Source organism: Tenebrio molitor, chromosome 8 (genome assembly GCF_963966145.1).
Source record: "Tenebrio molitor chromosome 8, icTenMoli1.1, whole genome shotgun sequence".
Classification (NCBI taxonomy): domain Eukaryota; kingdom Metazoa; phylum Arthropoda; class Insecta; order Coleoptera; family Tenebrionidae; genus Tenebrio; species Tenebrio molitor.
Window position 1 is genome coordinate 8,512,167 of NC_091053.1, and position 18,319 is coordinate 8,530,485.

The following is an 18,319-nucleotide window of genomic DNA, read 5'->3' on the forward strand; positions in this document are numbered from 1 at the left end:
CTTTTTTGAGTTAACTTAAGTGCTTAACAGATAGCTGAATAGCTCTTAGTTTGTTTTTTATTTACAAATGATTTTCATCAAGGAATTAAATATGTCTACGCTAATACGAGTAAAGTGATGTGAAAATGAGCATCCTGGAGAACTCATGCAAACTAAACCTCCTTTTATGAAATGTATCCAATTTAGAGTTGTATCTTTTACCTGTTAAATTTATCCTCTTTCATTTGCACAATAATCTTCACTTCATCACATACTCTGCCTTTCTGATACTTTTTTGACAGTATTCTAACGTTGCTACAGGGTCATTACTCATTATAAATGATTGTCCCATCCTCCCATCGCAGTAAGCGTTGGTGACGTAGTTGAATGTGCCGCAAGCCTCATAACATGAGTGAGACTAGTATCGCCGATAGGTGGCGCTACCGGCGGTAGTGGAAATCTCCTATAGTCTACTAGTTTGTCTAATGTTGCGAGGCTGTCAGCACATTCAAAATTTGTGTGGGTTTTCAAAGCCAACTGCGATGGGACAATCATTTATAACGACCTGTATTTTGTTTCTAAGTTTATCGATCTCAATAAGACTGTCTCATTAAAATTTCAATTTTATCTCGCCCACATCTTTTACAAAACACATCGAATTTTTGTCATGGAATTAAACACTATCTATCGGTGTTCATTTAAATTTATCCTTAAAGTTGGCGTTGAAGAGTCGATTGTGAACGCACTACGGATTACTCAAATCTAACCTCACTTTCTGCCTTGTTTCTGTTTTTATTATGCAGACGGGCGAGTGGTGTGTTCACAATCGACTCTTCAACGCCAACTTTGAGAATAAATATAAATGAACACCCGATATAAACAAGCAATATCTGACATTCTACCTATTTTTATTAGATTCCAATTATTTGCTTAACTTGGGTGCTTCACCACGGTCTCCATTTGATTGAGAATTTTAAAATTTAACGAGTAGGGACCCTCTTTTGATTGACATCTTTCCAATTTAGTAGCGGCGAATCATGTCACAGATTTCTGTTTTTAGTAGCAATTACAGTTTAAAAATAAATAAACGGAAATGTTTGTCATACCGTGCAAGCACTTTGACCCATCATTAATGCAAACGGTCCAATAACGAGGGTTTTCATTAAACAAGTAAAATGTGACGAAACAGACTTCAAAGCGGTAATCTGTAACAGCTCTTAGTAGGCATCTATTAACACCAAGCGTTCGACGATCGGTCACCTAAACCTTTGATATCGAGTAAGAGGCAGGAAACGTTGCCAAGAGACGATAATCAAATTGTAGAATCGCCAAAGTGATCTCTTGAACTGTGATTTGTGCCACGGTGATTACACCTGGGGTTCCAACCTGCGAAGCCCTCTCCGCGCCAAACTCTCTGACTAAATCTTAGATATTAGCCCCAAGCTAAGGCTTCCAAATCTACTTCCCACAAAAAGGGAAAATTCTACGTAATTCTGATTAATTAAATATGTCCCCACAAGCGCGAACAGATAAAACTCAACCAACATAAATTTTTTGTCGACAACTCGCCCCATTGTTCACTTCTCCCCTGCTCAATAATTATCGATCTTCGGTATTCAAAGGCGCCGCTGAAGCAACTTTGCCATAATTAATTTTTTAAGGCCTTTAATATTTTAGCCGAAAATTGCGTTAACATCACTTAACACCTTTCCTCGCACACGCGTACCTCCCTTAAATAAAAAAAACTTCTAATGGGCCGTAACGTTCTTCCATTTAACTTGGCCATCTTTTTCAGCTTTTCACTGATTACTTTTCTTTCTCCTTATTTACCATTTGATACACTTCAACACATCTTTGTAACAAGAGCCAAATTTAATTAACACTTTCTGGGCCACATTCTAGTTGCCCACTAGGGTCAAGAGTTGTTGCCTTCTGTGGACAAGACTTGCAAATTTGCATGCCGTATAATTAGGCCTGATAGCATGGATAAGCCTAAACTTTACCAATTTGCGTTAAGATCTTATTCAATAGACAAACACTTCAGAGAAACTTAATTACTCACTTGTAATTTTCGTAAAACATTTAGACGCTCAGATCCCATCGCTTTGAGAACGTTAATTAAAAGCATTTTTTTCTCTGGTTGTGATTTCCTATTTACTAAAATATAAAAAATAAGAAAGGGGGAATTTCCATCAATATATTGCCGGAACGTTATAGATGTGGATTGGTGACTTGTTAAGTTGGCACTACGAGGAAAAGTAACTAGACGCGCTTATAAAATAAAATAACGGACCTTCAAATAAATTTATATTTAGAGCAACCTATGGAAATTTAGTTGTTTGCAACATTTTTCCAGCGTAGAAAATGACACAAGAAACGTCTGACATTTTAACGAAATAAAATTAGGTTAGAAAATATTTTTAATTTTTGTAGTGCATTCTCCCTATTCCCTCTCAACGGAATATGACAATATAAAATTGGGACAAAGCTTACAATATAACCTGTGTAACTCCGGAGAATAATTGGTTACCTACAAAAATTACTTTACACTGTTAACAGAATTAGAATGTCGCCTACGCCTACTCTAAATATATATTTATTTGAAGGCCCGATAGATTTATGGCAGATTTCTCATAACTTTCAAGCGACCTTGAATTTGACAATCCAGCAATCCACATCTAAAACGTTTTTACTATACTACTATACTATAATATACTCAGCATCTTATTACCATAGAGATGTTTCAAGTCATTTGCAACTTACATAATATGTATCTTGTATTGGAATTTCCAAGCGAGAGAATTTCTAGCAATCAGCCATTATCATGCTAGTGTTATGGCACAACAAAACGATTTTCTACTATCGCAGCACAATAAATTAGTTCACACTACCTGCAACAGCACACGCTATCTAATAAGAAATTAATCTTGTCGGAAAATTATGATAATTCAAGTTGAATTTGTTCTGTTTCTGTTTGCAGGAAAGCTACTTTTTGGTTAAAATTTTTATGCGTCTGACGAAAACTTGAAAGTTAATTAGCAAATGTCACTCATTTTTATTTTAAATTTAACTGAGCAAATATTTCTTCAAATTTAAGATTCAACTTTAATTGAACGATGTGACTTTTCTTTCCTGCTTTCAGATGTGAATTACGTGAGCTACTTTACAAATTACGACAATGATGCATTGCATGTATGATGTATGATACCTGAAACTATAACTTTAATGGGGTACAATAAATAATAGTTTCTCCCCTCTTTAGAAATCCACAATGTAATTGATATCAGCTTTGATTGATGATGGTCTAACAATTGCACCTATGGCCACATTCAGAACAACACAAAACTAAATCTGAAAGATATCCATCTTCATCTTAAACGTTCCACAAGAGACGAATTCATAACGAGTTGTCAACTTGAAATACCAGTGCCAAAAAGTGTTAAAAAAAGTCATAAATATTAAGCCGCTATGCTTGTGTGCTTCAAGTTCGGTGAAATTTATAACAATTTTATGCAAATAAAAAGTCCACCCTTTCAGGGATTAAAATGAGAAATTTATTTTTGCGGATGTAGGAGGCGCATAAATCTCAGTCATTTTTAGTCTATTTTGCTATTTGGACATATTTTACTTTTCACGGATCATTTATAACGAACAGGTCGCTTCTCACCGGAAATGGGTGCTCTTTTAAACTGTCAGCGTCAGACGTTGTTTTTTAGTGCACATTTCCTAACTTGATAATGAATCGTTTAATTTTAATGCAAGCTTAGTATGTACCTAAGAGCCTGCACTTTACTGCAACCAACAAATCAGCCATCCAGGAAACTAATTAGGAAATAATTAAAAATTAAGTACTCTTTTTTATTATTCGTTTTATTTAAATTATACTTAATCTGGTTTAGTATTGTGTGATTTCTACAACAATTAAATATTAGGATAAGTGTTGTTTGTGGTCTTAAATAAATTCACGTTATTTGTTACAAGTCAGAAATTGATCATTTGCTGTTATAAAGAACCTTACAACCCTAGTCAACGCCCTGTTAATACAAATTGACACTTTATTTAGCTTAAATAATTGAATCTGCATTGATGAGGATCAGAAGTAATTAGCCAGATACAGAATGAAAGAACGTATTTGCACAAAATTCGCTGAAAAAATTGACAGTGAAATAAACACCGTTCACGTTGTTTTGGCATAATGGAGGCCTTGATTTATTTATTTACCGTTGGACACACTGTTTGATTTCCGTCACTAAAGTGCCTGACATGCGGATGTATCAAAATGGACATAACATGTTGCTGAATTTCTCGCGATGTTTGAGTAGGTATTCTTCTATTGCAAACTTGTAAAACTGACAACAATGCACTAGCATTGACGCTGTTTATAATCTCAAACTTAGAAAAACATAACCTAATCCAACAGACAGCTTTACTATAGTATTGCCGTTATAACTTTGCATCTGCTCCGCCCACATAAATTGACCAATAAGAATCAAAGCCAGATTCAATCTGTATAATTTTTCATCACATTCGCCACGTAAAAAAGTTAAGGTTAGAATTTTGCTGTCAAGTCCACAATTATTGTTTTAGGTTCTAAACAATAAAATGCCATTAAGATACTAATTCGAATGTTAGAAATATTTACTCCGTAAATCAGATCGTCTTAACAACTTATTTGATTGGTAACTAAGAAAATATAATGGGCGGGGCAGATACAATGTTACATTGTCCTTAGTATTATATCGTGTGTTCCACAAAAAACTCACTCGCAGCAAGCCATGACAAAAATGAAGTATGTCTTAGTACCAGATGTGAAATGAACTACTAAAGTAAATTTATAGGTTATCTGTCACAACTCACAATATGATGAAAATTTATAAGTAACAAATGAACTGCTTCCAATGATCCTAAAATCGACATGACCAGTCTATCTATCTCTATAGTCATGGCATACTGCGAGTGAGTTTTTATTGGAACACACGATACCAAATTAAATGCAAAATTTCCATGGCCTCCCATCATGCCAAAACAATCTGAATGCTTTTTATGTTATAATGATACAGTCCAGTCAAATTGAAATTTTGCTTGCATTAAATCTATGAATAACAATGCGAACTTCTGGGATTGGTGAAATATTTTAAACAGATTGGAGTCTCTTTTGCTGTCGACACGTGCTTGTTTTCTATGGGGATGAAGTTCTGCGACAGACTGTATACAGGGTGTATTTAAAATAGCGCATAATAATTATATCAAAAGATTCTACAGCGTGTCCCAGAACGAACCAGTATAATTTTAACCACGAGTTACTGGCTTCATGTAGAACACGGAAAAAATATTTAAAAAATTCTATGTCAAAAAATAAAATGACATTTAATTTTTGAGGTATGTACATTTTTTTTCTAATTGCCTTTTAGTCTTCTACGTTGTCCCATAACCTCGTAAGTAAAATGTTGGCACAGTTTAAAAATACACCCTTGTATATCATATTTTATAAAAATGTACGCCAATGCGAAGTAACTTCTAGGAAATATGTATGCTTTAAAACAAGAAAACCGCATTGATGTACATTTTATAAAACATGATATACAAGGGTGTATGTATTTTTAAAATGTGTCGAAATTTTACCTACATGTTTGTAGGACAACGTAGAAAACTAAAAGCAAGTAAAAAAATTGTTACCTCAAAAATTAAATGTCATTTTATTTTTTGACTTAGAATTTTTTAGATATTTTTTCCGAATTCTACATGAAGTAGCTCGTGGTTAAAATTATGCTGGTTCATTCTGGGACAGCCTGTATGTTGGAATACAAGCAAAAACTCTAGTACCAATTTACCGTTAACCCTCTGCTCATGGAGTTATTAACAGTCACAGTAACAGTCACACTTGGAAACTTGCTTCGATTGTAATGGAGAAATCACTTAAATAGCATCAATAACACACAATTCGACAAGTAAAATAAATATTTCAGCACTTGTTTTACCAATTATTTTATTTCATTTTAAAAACTACCAAGTCTTTGCGCTGTAATTTTGAAGCTATTGCAACATTGCATCTAGGCTAGAGTAATTTCTCAAACTTTAGTAAACTCAACAAATAACAAGAATTGTCTCTAATATCCCACCTCCACCCGACGGCACGGCAATTTTGCCGGAGTACATACACTATTACGGATATTACTATCAAGTAATAGTGCAGTGCTAATCAACATAAACTAGGCAAAAATGAATAGGAAATTTTTCCATTCTTGAGTTTTTTATAAATACAGTTTAAAATTTGTAATGAAACGTGTTAGAAATATAAATATATACACATTAAATGTAATGTTTCAAGTACCTGTAAGATTTTAAATTTATCTAGTGTTTAAGAATACGTGGGAGGATTGGGGCAATTATTTTGCTTTCCAAGAAAAATTGTGGAATTCCCTATTCATTTTTGCCTAGTTTAATTACCGGCGTCTCGCCTCCGCATTTTGACTTTGTTGTGTATTATGTTCTGTGTCAATGTTAAGGAACTTCCCCACGATGTGACATGAGTATAATAATATACCTTTTTGAATTTCAACTACCAATGTGTTATCTAAATCCAGAATTTTTAAATTTTTAAAAAGAGATTGCGGTACTATTCGCGTTGCTGAAATTACAAGTGGTAAAATCGAAATTTTTTCTAAACACCAAAAATTTCTCATAGCAACGGAGAACTCTAAATATTTATTAATTTTTGTGTTATATGTCTGTGTTATATTATGTGAATTTGGAACAGATATATCTTATGTTATTTTTGATAATAATAATTATTATTAGGTATTACTATTATTTAAAAACTCTTCGTCTAAGACCAAATTCGAATTAGAATTTTTTGTTTGGTAAATCATGTGCCATTTTTACACCCTGTATTTTTATATTCTTAGAGTGAATGCAAGTGCCGTCGTGGATTTGAACTAAGATATTAACTAAGATGTATATTACCACACAAGTGTTGAGATATACATTAACTGAAAAATAGTTGAAATTAAAATGTTAAGGTGTTTTGTTTTTTAGTATAGATACACTCAATTTCAAATGTCTTTAGTTCGTGGTTAGTTCTTTCAGTTTTACTAAACACTTTTCAGCAGCTAAAATATCTGTTTACAAGCATTGACGTTTCATCACCTGCGTTCTTAACTTCCTCAGAACCTAACTAGTGATTTTAAACGCATGCCAGAGACCCGGGCAACTGATGTGATAACGATCGTGAAAACCTTCACCCTACCACTGTAGAATTTCACACTTATCCAAATTACACCAACAAATTAAATGTACGTTAAGTGATTTCTTGTGTAGTTTAATTATGTCTTCTTAGTGGAATACAAATTCAGAAATAATTAGCAAAAGCATGAAAATAACTACTAAATCCATAAAAACCCATAAAAAATATAAAGCCATAAATTTGCAAAACATTTCGATGCATCACTTTATATTAGTTATTAGTTAGTCGTAAGACCCGAGAATGTCGCAAGATAAGATAAGATTGGAAAAGAATTGAAAACGATTTTATATTCATTTGAAGCTATTTTTGTGTTGGAAATTTTATAATTTCTATGAATTCGTAAATTGTGAGTATTATTAATAAAACTTTATGGTTTCATTTGGACGTATGTCAAAAACCGTATATGAATCAGTTAGTTGTGGAAAAAAAAATTAACAGCAATATAGCACAAAATGAAAAACAAAGACACTTGACAGCTACAAAATTTGATAAGCTGGTGAGTAAAATACAGGGTATTTCAGGGATAATAATGAGAACGGAATTCAAAATGCAACCCACAATACATTTGCAAAGTTAACCAGGATATTGTCCGGGTCCAGTTAAAGTGTATTGTGGGTTGCATTTTCAATTCCGTCGGGCTCATTATCACTTGTAAAACAGCAGTTTGTGACAGAGCACTTTTGATCAGATTTTTATTTAGACAGCAGATGCTTCCTGGATATGTCTTGTCATAAATTGGTTCAAAACCGTCATAGAATGAACTGTATACAAGACTGTTGCGGAAAAGTCCTGCGACTAACATTTTCCTCCGTAATAAATGTTTGAAGTAGTTAATGATGCCGGAAATGTTCTGCAGATTTGCGGGCGCAATTCGATTAACCAACTGAAAGCACCATTTATTATTGTAGGATCCAGTTGTGATGTAGTGATAAATAGCGATACGAATAAAAACGGTACGATAGTAAGTCCTTCATATCCTGCACCCTATCCATCACGGACGACGTGCAGATACGAATTCCAAGGACGCGGAAAAGAAAGGGTCCAAATCGTCTTCCAAGATTTCAATTTGTACCGTTCCACGGACGACTCCACGGAGTAAGTATTGAAATATTCAGTGGCATTTATCATTCGTCTGTATTTAATCCAGTTGTTAAATTTTCAAATTGTTATTAATGCCAAGAGACAAAAAGTCTAATTAAAATAAAACGAGATTTACTCCACCATCCAGTTCGGCGGAAACTTCCAAACGAAGTTAACCCGACTGCAGGAATACTAAATCCTATTAAAAACGAAATAACCTTTTGAAACTTTTTTTCCATAGAGTTTACAAGATAATTACGATGAGGTCAAAGAATTGATTTATTGTCTCTTTACTAACAAAAAATGCGCTACCGTTTATTTAATAACATTTAAAATATTTCTCGTGTCCGGCAGTGTTCCCCTGTCGTAATAAATTCAAATAAAGCCATCTGGAAGGCTTGATGCAGACAACTAAAGTATGCAATGTTATTCAGATGTGACAACCAGGATTCCCTAATGGCCTTCGTCCACATAGACGGTAGAATGGAAAAAATCGACAGCTTTTGTGGTAGCACATTGCCCAAACCTGTCATGTCCAACGGTCCTAGGCTTAAGCTAGAATTTCAAAGTCTCTACGCGTCGAGATATTCGAGGGGCTTTAAAGCGACATACAGTTTCACTGAAAGTAAGTCTTGCGACTGAAAAAAATTAATAAATAATGTAAAAAGTTCTCGCGAGGTTTCAAATAGGAATTTAATAATGTGTACTTCTGTTCCAGATTTTGGTATTAAAACCGGCACACAGCTGCCGGATTACCCATGTGCCTTCGTATTTAATAGTAACGAATCTAAAAGTGGATTTTTCTACAGCCCTAATTATCCCGGTTTCTACCCGAGAGACACGGAATGTCACTATTTCTTTTACGGAAACCAAAAGGAAAAAGTACATTTGCACTTCAATTACTTCGATGTCGAAGGAGTGCTGCCGTAAGTTATTACATCTCTTTTTTTATTAGTTGGCGCCGATAAAATGGACATGAGAGATCTAAAAACAATTATCACAAGAAGTACGGGGTGATCAAGAAGGACTGTTTGAGTTGGTAATACTGAATTTTATTTTTAAATGGTACAACTGGAGTACAACTTCCGGTTGTTGATGGCTTCACACAGTCGCATCATTGACAAACAAAATTTGACATTTCAAATTAAATTAAACATGCTGGTGAATCGTTCGAGAGAAGAGTTAATTTATGTTTAGACCAAAATGGGGAGCTCTTCGAGAATTTCCTTTCATTTTTAGATTCTTGTTCTGAATTCCAACATTAATTTCTTTTTGCCGTTAATTTTTGCTCTCATAACCTACCATTTTGTCGTTGTTAATGCTATGTCAGATATCTGTCAAATAAACCAACAAAACATATCCGGTTGCAGTGTTCTAAATAGCAGAAAAATAAAATGTTCTTAATTGTATTGCCAACTTAAACAGTCCTTCTTGATCACCCGGTATGAGTCGCATTTAAATAGACACATAGAAAATTAAATATTTTGCTTTATTAAATGCGTTCCAGTTAATTAGTTTGCCTTTATCGTTGGGATATCTCTTCATTCAAAGCTTTTATTAATAATTTCCTTGTTGAACGGTACCTGCAAAGAATTCATGAGATCTAATAAACGCCATAAAAACCCAAATTAAAAAGGCTTGTTAAATAAAATTAATGTGATATTACAGCTTTTCCAAGAATTCTTTAATTTCTTATAATTAAAAAAAAAAATGTAAGAATTCTAAAATGCTGCCTAATTCAGTTTAAAGTGGCACAAATCTGCCAATTGTGCCTCTGATACATGCAGGACTGGCACAACAACATTTTGCCCTTAAAACATAGTTGTTCTGCGTGATCATGCCAGTTTATTTAATGCTATCACTGCTACATAATAATATTTTGCTTGTCCATAATTATACATAGTACAAATTTTACTGTTTCGAGAAAAGTTGCTATACAGAATATTTCACGAATGATAATGCGTCCGACGGAATTGAAAATGCAACCCACAATACATTGGGAAGGTAAAGTTGGATATTTACTGCGTCGATTTCCAGCTTTACGTTCCACATGAATTGTGGGTTGCATTTTTAATTGCGTGGGAATGATTATCACTCGTAAAATACCCTGTAGATTTGTTAAGCACCGACATAGATTTGGTTTCAACCAAGTATTTTAGTTGTCTACGTTCCTTTCAGAACAAGTTTTATTTCTCCACGACGAAAGCACGACATAGCAGTAATTACAGTAAATAGAGTTCGTGGTAATTTGTTTGTTTCGAAGAATGCGTTACACGTGTTTCAAAAGTGCTCTACCAAATTTTACTACTCTGTTGTCCACTATCTGTTTATTGTGAAGTGTTTTACGTATAATATCTAACTTTTGCACGAACGTGTGTTCCGTTGTAAGAAAAACTGTTTCAAACATTCTGTTTTAGTTTTTAATATGATACCTAATTATTCGTGGAAATAAAGAGTAAAAGAGGCAGTAGATGTTGCATTTTTAGCTTTTTGAAAGTTTAAATTCGAGACTAAAATTGAATTAAAAATAATCATAAGGAAAACGTTTAGTTATTTTTCCATTTATTTACAATAAAAAGCCTTGTCATCAATTTGGTTGAAAATACAGCTTTTATTCTTTATTCGGTCTTAATACTTAATACTACGAAATATTGTTTTTATTTTGTAGATGCAAATATGATATCGTTACGCCTACAATGAATTCGCTTGACATTAAATGTTATTAAAAATTTGATGAGAAGTTTTTTTTATTTTCACATTTCTGTTCTGGAAGAATATATCCGATATTTCAACCGTTAAACCTTAAACCTATAAAACTGTATTTTTTGTGAAAGGTTTTATGTATAGGGAAGGGCAGCGAGAAGACGATGTAATATAAACGGCAATAAATGAATAAAAATATTTTGAAAAAAGTTGGCAATTTAGAATGTGCACAGGATTTGATTTTCTTGGTGTAATACATCAGTTGCGAAATAAGACTTTCGCTTTATATACCGAGTGGCTGACGAAAAACCTTTGATGCTGTATCTTGCTTATTTTTTTATCCGATGTGAATAAAAGACACATCAAATTAAATTATTTTGAAAACATTTCAATACCAATTAAATTAATATTTTTCTTGCGTTCAGTTTTTGACAGATGAACAACAAATGGTACTGTACAGTTTTTTGTTCACTATTACAGAGACTTTTTTCTGAATATAAAAATGCAAAGAACTCCATCCATACATTAAATAAAAGTCAAGAAATTAACGAATTAATGTAAAAATCAAGTGACCAAAGTAAACAAGAGAAAAGTTTATTCTAAATGCTTGAAATGACTAAGTGAGCTTTGAATATTTGTCACTCACGCCATTTGTCAAACCAGTTTGATTTTTTTGGTAATAAACTGCAACGATTTTTAACGTTTCGCCATTACAATGGATAACGAAGAATGCGTGGACATGATACAAACTTTAGAAGAAAATTCTCTATAAGAACGAATAGAAAAAGTATTAGCCATTCACGATGTTTTTGGGACCGAGTTGGCTATGATTTTTTCTTTTCATGTTGGACTAACTGACTCAGTGATGCAACGGATGTAATTTTTTTTTCTGTCAGTGTCTGTTCGACATTTTCTTGTCACCGCATTGCCATATTTATTATTTTAATATTCGTAAGAAACTAAATGATTTATTAAGTATGTAAAAATAATTTAAATTTCCGTCAAAAGAATAGTCAAAATTGCCAAAATAATTTTATACGATAAAAAATTTCTATTAAACGATTTCATTTAATTTAAAAAGGACAGATCAGATTTAAGAAATCCGGCAGCAATGTATCTATTCAGAAAATATAACCCTAAACTGAAAACAACCTAACCTAACACAAAAAGTGTCAATTTCCTTTCGAGAATTTAGTTATTACCGAGGTACTGCCAACAAAATCACTAGATGGTCATATCCAACTCGGCCCCAAAAAGATCGTGAATGCCTTAGGTATATACAGTGTAATTTGAAAAATAAAATTTGACTATCGTCTGGCAAAAAATAGATGTCGAAAAATATCGAATCAGATAATGTTAAAGTGTTTTCAAACTATTTCATTTGATGTGTCATTTATTCCAATCGGATAAAAAATTAGCAAAATACAGTATCAAAGGTTTTTCGTCAGTAACCCGGTATATTGCCAAAAGAGATTCGGATCATTGTATGCCATTTTCAATGTTTTCACTGTAACTTTCTTAAAAGTATGCTTAATTTATGTCTTTAAATATTTAAATTTGCTATAAATTTCTAGGTTTTTACCGCCTTTTTATTATGTATTAGAGTGTTCCCCACTAAACAGCGATTGCAGGCTCAATTGAAATAAATATAATTCAGTTTTTAATACTTATTATTCAATCCAGATAAGAACTGTGCGAAGAAATACACTTTTGCTAACAAGATACAAGCTCTTACAGGATTTTTGAAACAGAAGTACAAAAAAAATATAAGCCGTTGGGGGTTTCCAAAATGTTCAGTAACCCTTTTTTAATTATCTGAAATGGTGGGGATGAAGTAACCTTTTCCACTCCCATTTGTGCCACTCATTATGATAGTGGTGTAATTCATCCGAGCAAGTAGTAGCCGTTATCCCTGAATAGAATACTATACTTTTTCTTTGACTATGAAGACAAATTATTCAACGGGCCATGGGTAATGAATCCTGTTATCCAATGAAAAACGCTTAATTACAGTACCGTGCGATCGGAAATAAAAAAAATCGAGAAGGCCATGATTAATACGCTTTAGTTGGTAACACGTAAAAATTTAATTCAAATGTCATCAGATGTCGTTACAATAGAATTATTAATTATTCGAAAGTAAAAGAACAAGACCTAATTTTTTTATCGGATAAATTTTTCAAGTTTACGAAAACTTTTTGCTTTGATAATTTTACGAGTTGAATTTGGGCATTTTTATTCTGGTTAGGCCCGAGAGCTTTAGCTCGAGGGTTTAACCTTTGAATAAAAATGCCGGTATTATCCAATAAGAGGAGAAAGAGACTTTCATTACAAAATTTTTTGGTAATCACTTCTACCCGTCGTTAATAATTAGGTACAGTTTTTTTACGAGTATTTCAACATCACCTGTATACTTTAAAAGCAACGGGAACATTTTGATTCCCAAAAGTTTGTTCGTTTAAGAAGTGATTTATACGTATTTTTGAAAAAATGGTAATCGGTGGGTGACAAATCGGGGAAGTGTAGTGGATGTGTTACAATTTCATACCATAACTCATGTAATTTTCCAAAAGTTATTTATGAAATGAAACCATCTTTTTCTGCTGACCAATGCAAATTGCCACTTACTCAGTTTTTGACAAATGTAATAAATTTATGTACAAAACCTGTCGGCCATAGCTCCCTTATTTATCGGACGATTTTAATTATCTATGCACCAAATTAAATGGTTGTGAATAGGCTACAAGATAGCCTACTAAATTCACGTATAGCCCTAAGGACTTCAACCTCAAACTGTCAAAAAAAAATTTCCAAATGGGAACACATACTTTTTTTAGAAATTCTGATAGATTTTTATTCTGAAAACAAAAATGTATCAAAAGTATTATATAACCTCGCATAAAAAAATAACACTAACTTTTGAAACAAATGACGAGCACCAAGCGAGAAGCTATCAGAATGCATTGCGATACAGTGAAATACTAATAACCAAATTAAGTTAGCTGGAAAAACAAATGACCAATAACAACATAGGGATTGCGCAAAATTGAGCGCATAGACGATAATAGCATAGCGCTTTTTTATATTCTTTTTTGTATTTTTGTTATGTAAGAGTATAATTGTGATATATTGTTGTTTTCAGAATAAAAATCTCTATCAGAATTACTAAAAAAAAAGTATGTGTTCGCATTTGAAAAAAAAATATTTTGACAGTTCACCATTGAAGCCCTTGGTGCTACACATGAATTTATTAGGCCATTTTGTAGCCTATTAACAACCATTTCATTTGGTGTATAAATAGTTAAAATCTTCTTATAAATAAGGGAGTTATGGACTTGTCTGCTTTTTTGGGAACACCCGCATTAATATCATGTGGTGAAATTTTGTAGTAATTTGTAGGAATTTTAGACGTCAAATTTATGTCAATTCAAAAAATGTCAATGTAAGCCACACTTTATTGTCATTATGATTGACGTTTGAAACTATTTGACATTTGAGTGTTTATTTTTGGCATGGCAGTATGATAAAAATTACAAAAATCGAAAGTGAGGTTAGTTGCACCTAAAGCCAGTTTTACATTTTTATATCAATCGAATGACAAATCGTCCAAGAGTGGCATTGTTAAAAAAACGACGAGTCGCAGACGAGTAGTTTTTGATCAATGTCACGAGATAAATTGGCAACAAACTCGAGTAAATCAGTCGTAAAATTTTACCACGAATGGTATTCGGAGGACTATTTTCATGAATTTTTGACTTTTTATTCGATTGTCATATTAAACCTGTTACTATGACAAAAATTTTGCCATCTGAAAACACTCTAGCTTCGCGATTTCATTAGACCATACCTGTATCTTCGCGATTTCATTGGACCATAGGGTCTGGCAAAATTTTGATTAGATTAATTTTTCTAGTTGAAATTTTGTATTCATTGTTGAGTGACGAAGTATGATTGGTTGAATCAACTATGAATGAAACAGGCTTGTTTCGATTTTGTTTCGTAAATATCCTCGCTCATTGGCTTTAAATATGAGGTGAAGGCAATACAATTTTGGTTTAATTAATTTTACCGACCGAAATTTTTTACTCATTGTTGAATGACGAGATGTTATTGGCCGAAACGTAAATGAATTTAAAATTGGCTTGATTTCGATATTATTCCGAAAATTTCGTCTCTCATTGGCCACATGCAGGCGGTGAAATTTTAGCTTAAACAATTTTACTCATTGTTGGTTGACAGGCTGCTGTTGACCGGAATGTCTGTGAATCAAATAATCAACGAAATAAACAAAAGCAACTCCAGCAATTAACCTAACATAAGTTAATAATAAGGTTTGTTAAACTTGTAAAATGTAATTTAGAAGACTATACCTAGATGTGTTTACAGTAGACATCTTAAAACAGTCGCAGTTTTAATATTTAATATAACATTTAACAAATGTTAAATTCATGAAATCACAAACTGTTATTTCAAAGAGATTTGCTAGGAAGTTCATATCTCTAATTGCGAAGCAGCAGCAACAGGGCTCCTTAATTTTTAAAGTGAATAACTCGACGTTAAAGTACGTTTACCGCTCATAAGGTACAGAGCTTTTGTATAAAATCTGGTTCTCACGTATTCACCAATCCTGTTGTAGCCTGAAATAAAAATGATTTTGCTTCACACACGTCTGAAATAGTTATTTTTATATTAAGTGCGCGAAGAGTGTTTTTTGTGCATGAAAAGGTCTTTTACGCCGAGACGAAGGTCGAGGCAGTATAAGCCTTTGAATGCACAAAAACATCTTCGCCCACGAAATATAAACAATATTTTTTCTATAATTGATTCAAAAAATTCAAATTAAAAATTCAAATTTTTGAAGGAACTCTGAAGTTTCAATGCAGTGCAAAAAAAAAAAAAACACTAATAAAAAACAGTGCGTGAAATGAAAAACAGAAATAGTCGTATGCGTGAAATTGCATTTCACACACTGTTTTGTATGGTTTCTATGGTTTCGATCTTACTAACAATGCAAAAAAAATACACGTCAGAAAAAGACCCACTTCAGGCACAGGTAACTATGCGTGAATTTCAATTTTTTGAATCAATTATAGAAAAATTAAATTATCTAAACTGACTCTATTTTTTTATCATTTATGTCTAGCCCAATTAGGTCAGATCTGCATTAATATTTTTGTTATTAAAAAAAAACGGTCTTCCCAAATCATCACAATCATCGCTCATCAAATCTGTTTTCTTCCACGATTCGAAGAGGTCTCTATTGGTTTTTCAAAAACCAAAGAACGCGCTGTCAGCATACACTAGGCAAATTAGTAATGTAATAACTAATAAACGTAAAGTAATAAACTTTGACCTGAACGTCATCTGAAAAGGGAGTAGATATCAAAATAAATAACAATATAGTAACGTATATTCTGACTGTGGATTCCCCGATTTAAAGAAACTTGTAGAAAACAACAACACTAATTCATTGCTGATTAATAAATTACACTAATCGTTATTGCTCACTCCAAAATAACTGACTAATCAACTCACCCCACGTGTCCCACGCGTCTTTATTTTACCTCGATGTCGACCTCGTCTCGAACATTCCAGAGCATTTCATGAGATTGCCCAATTGGCAGGCCATAGGGCTCCTACTATCATGCGAACTTATCGAATGTGAAGAAGAAAGATAAAGGTGAACCAGAGGCTCTGGACCAGTGAAAAGAACATGAGATAGCCAAGATAACCGTTTAAGACAGTTGTCTGCAAAAAACAGATTTGCAACCAGCGGAGAGACTTCTGATCAATGATTTGTCGAAGAAGGTGAGGCTGTAATGATGAGAACAGAATACCTTCACTCAAGGTCATTTAGACTTTATTGATGCCAGCTACATCTGATGACAGAGCACCACCGTAAACAAGTGCAGTGGTATGGAGTTCAACAACAGTCGAATATGGAACACTGTAGTGTTCAGCTATAAATTCTATTTGAGAATATATAGTGGTCGTAAGGTTAGAAGACAACGTGAAGAAAGGCTTCACATTTACTTTTAATCAGAAAGCCATGTACAAGTACTAGTCTTTTTTCAGCAGCATAACAATAACATTGACTTCTCTGAAAACTCTAAAGGCAATATTTTACCTTGGCCTCCTAGATCCCGCGACTCATTTCCTAACTCCTATGGAACATATATGGAATATAATGGGTAAAGGAATGTTCAATTCCACCATCTTCCACAGACTTCAATCACTCTCCAAGATCTCACTAAATGCTTACACACCAGGATCGGTCTAATTAAATATTGTTTTTACGTTTAACATTTATTTTTTTATGTTGTTGAAACTTCAATTATTTATTTGTTACGTAAGTACCATCCAATATACTGTAATAATTAATAAAATTACCTACATTCCAAAAACTACCTACCGTATGTCCCCGGAAGAGGAAAAAACATTTTATTTTTGATTTTACGCAAAAACTTCAGAGGAATAACATTTTTTGGTTCATTTAAAACCCCCATTTCCGTTATTAAAATCTCAGTATTAATCTATATTAATGCAGAACCTATGTACTGCATCCTTAAATTAACATTTTCTGTTAAAATTTGGACTTCGGCCTGGTCCACCGGCGCGAGAAATGAGTCAAAATTTGCTATTTTTTTTTCTCGGAAATTTACGAACGTTCGGGTGTTTCCTTTCAGGGTGGTTAGATGTACCCCGGAACACTCATTAGATTTCAGGAAAAAAAGTGTTGACCAGGATAATGTTTTTATTAATATGAACTGTATCCCGAAATGTGTGAAATATGTATTTTGAGTTGCATTCAGAACCTTGCAGGCTCGTACTCTTAGTGTGGATCAGCCTGTATTACCCTCTTGGGAACATGGCTGCCATACCTACCTTATTTCTATTTCTGCAGAGCAAGGGGCAAGGGACAAGGGTTTTTATCGTCACGTGCAGTTTCGTGTTGGTCTCGTACCACACTACCGCATAATGGTTTAAGGTTCGTGTTTAGTTAATTTATTTTTTCTTAGTTCAGTGTTAATAATGGCAAATGTTCGACAAGCTCTGAGCAATAACAATTCAAACATTGTAGATTTTTTATTTAGAATCTTCATTGTCTTATCATAACAAATTGTTTATTAAAGAATTGAAACGGCCTCGTCTTGTCATGTCAAATTTAGTAATTAGCAAAGCGAACAGCTCCAATTGTGGTTTTTGTGTTTCAAATTCAAAGTGTGAAAAGTACAAGTGGACTATCAATAGCAAAATTAGGAATAGATTGTTTTGTTGGTCGTGCTTACTTTTTTCGGAACAACTTCAAAGTCC

General features: G+C 33.3%; 1 protein-coding gene across 2 annotated transcripts in view; it reads left to right on the plus strand.

The window, feature by feature from the left end:
- Positions 1-18,319, plus strand: part of Sol1 — a 240,512-nt gene that overhangs the window by 216,589 nt on the left and 5,604 nt on the right. For both annotated transcript variants that reach the window (XM_069055430.1, XM_069055431.1), the window contains 3 exons: positions 8,131-8,317; positions 8,737-8,927; positions 9,021-9,228. In XM_069055430.1, the coding sequence (XP_068911531.1) occupies positions 8,131-8,317; positions 8,737-8,927; positions 9,021-9,228 (586 nt within the window). The remainder of the gene's footprint in view (positions 1-8,130; positions 8,318-8,736; positions 8,928-9,020; positions 9,229-18,319) is intronic.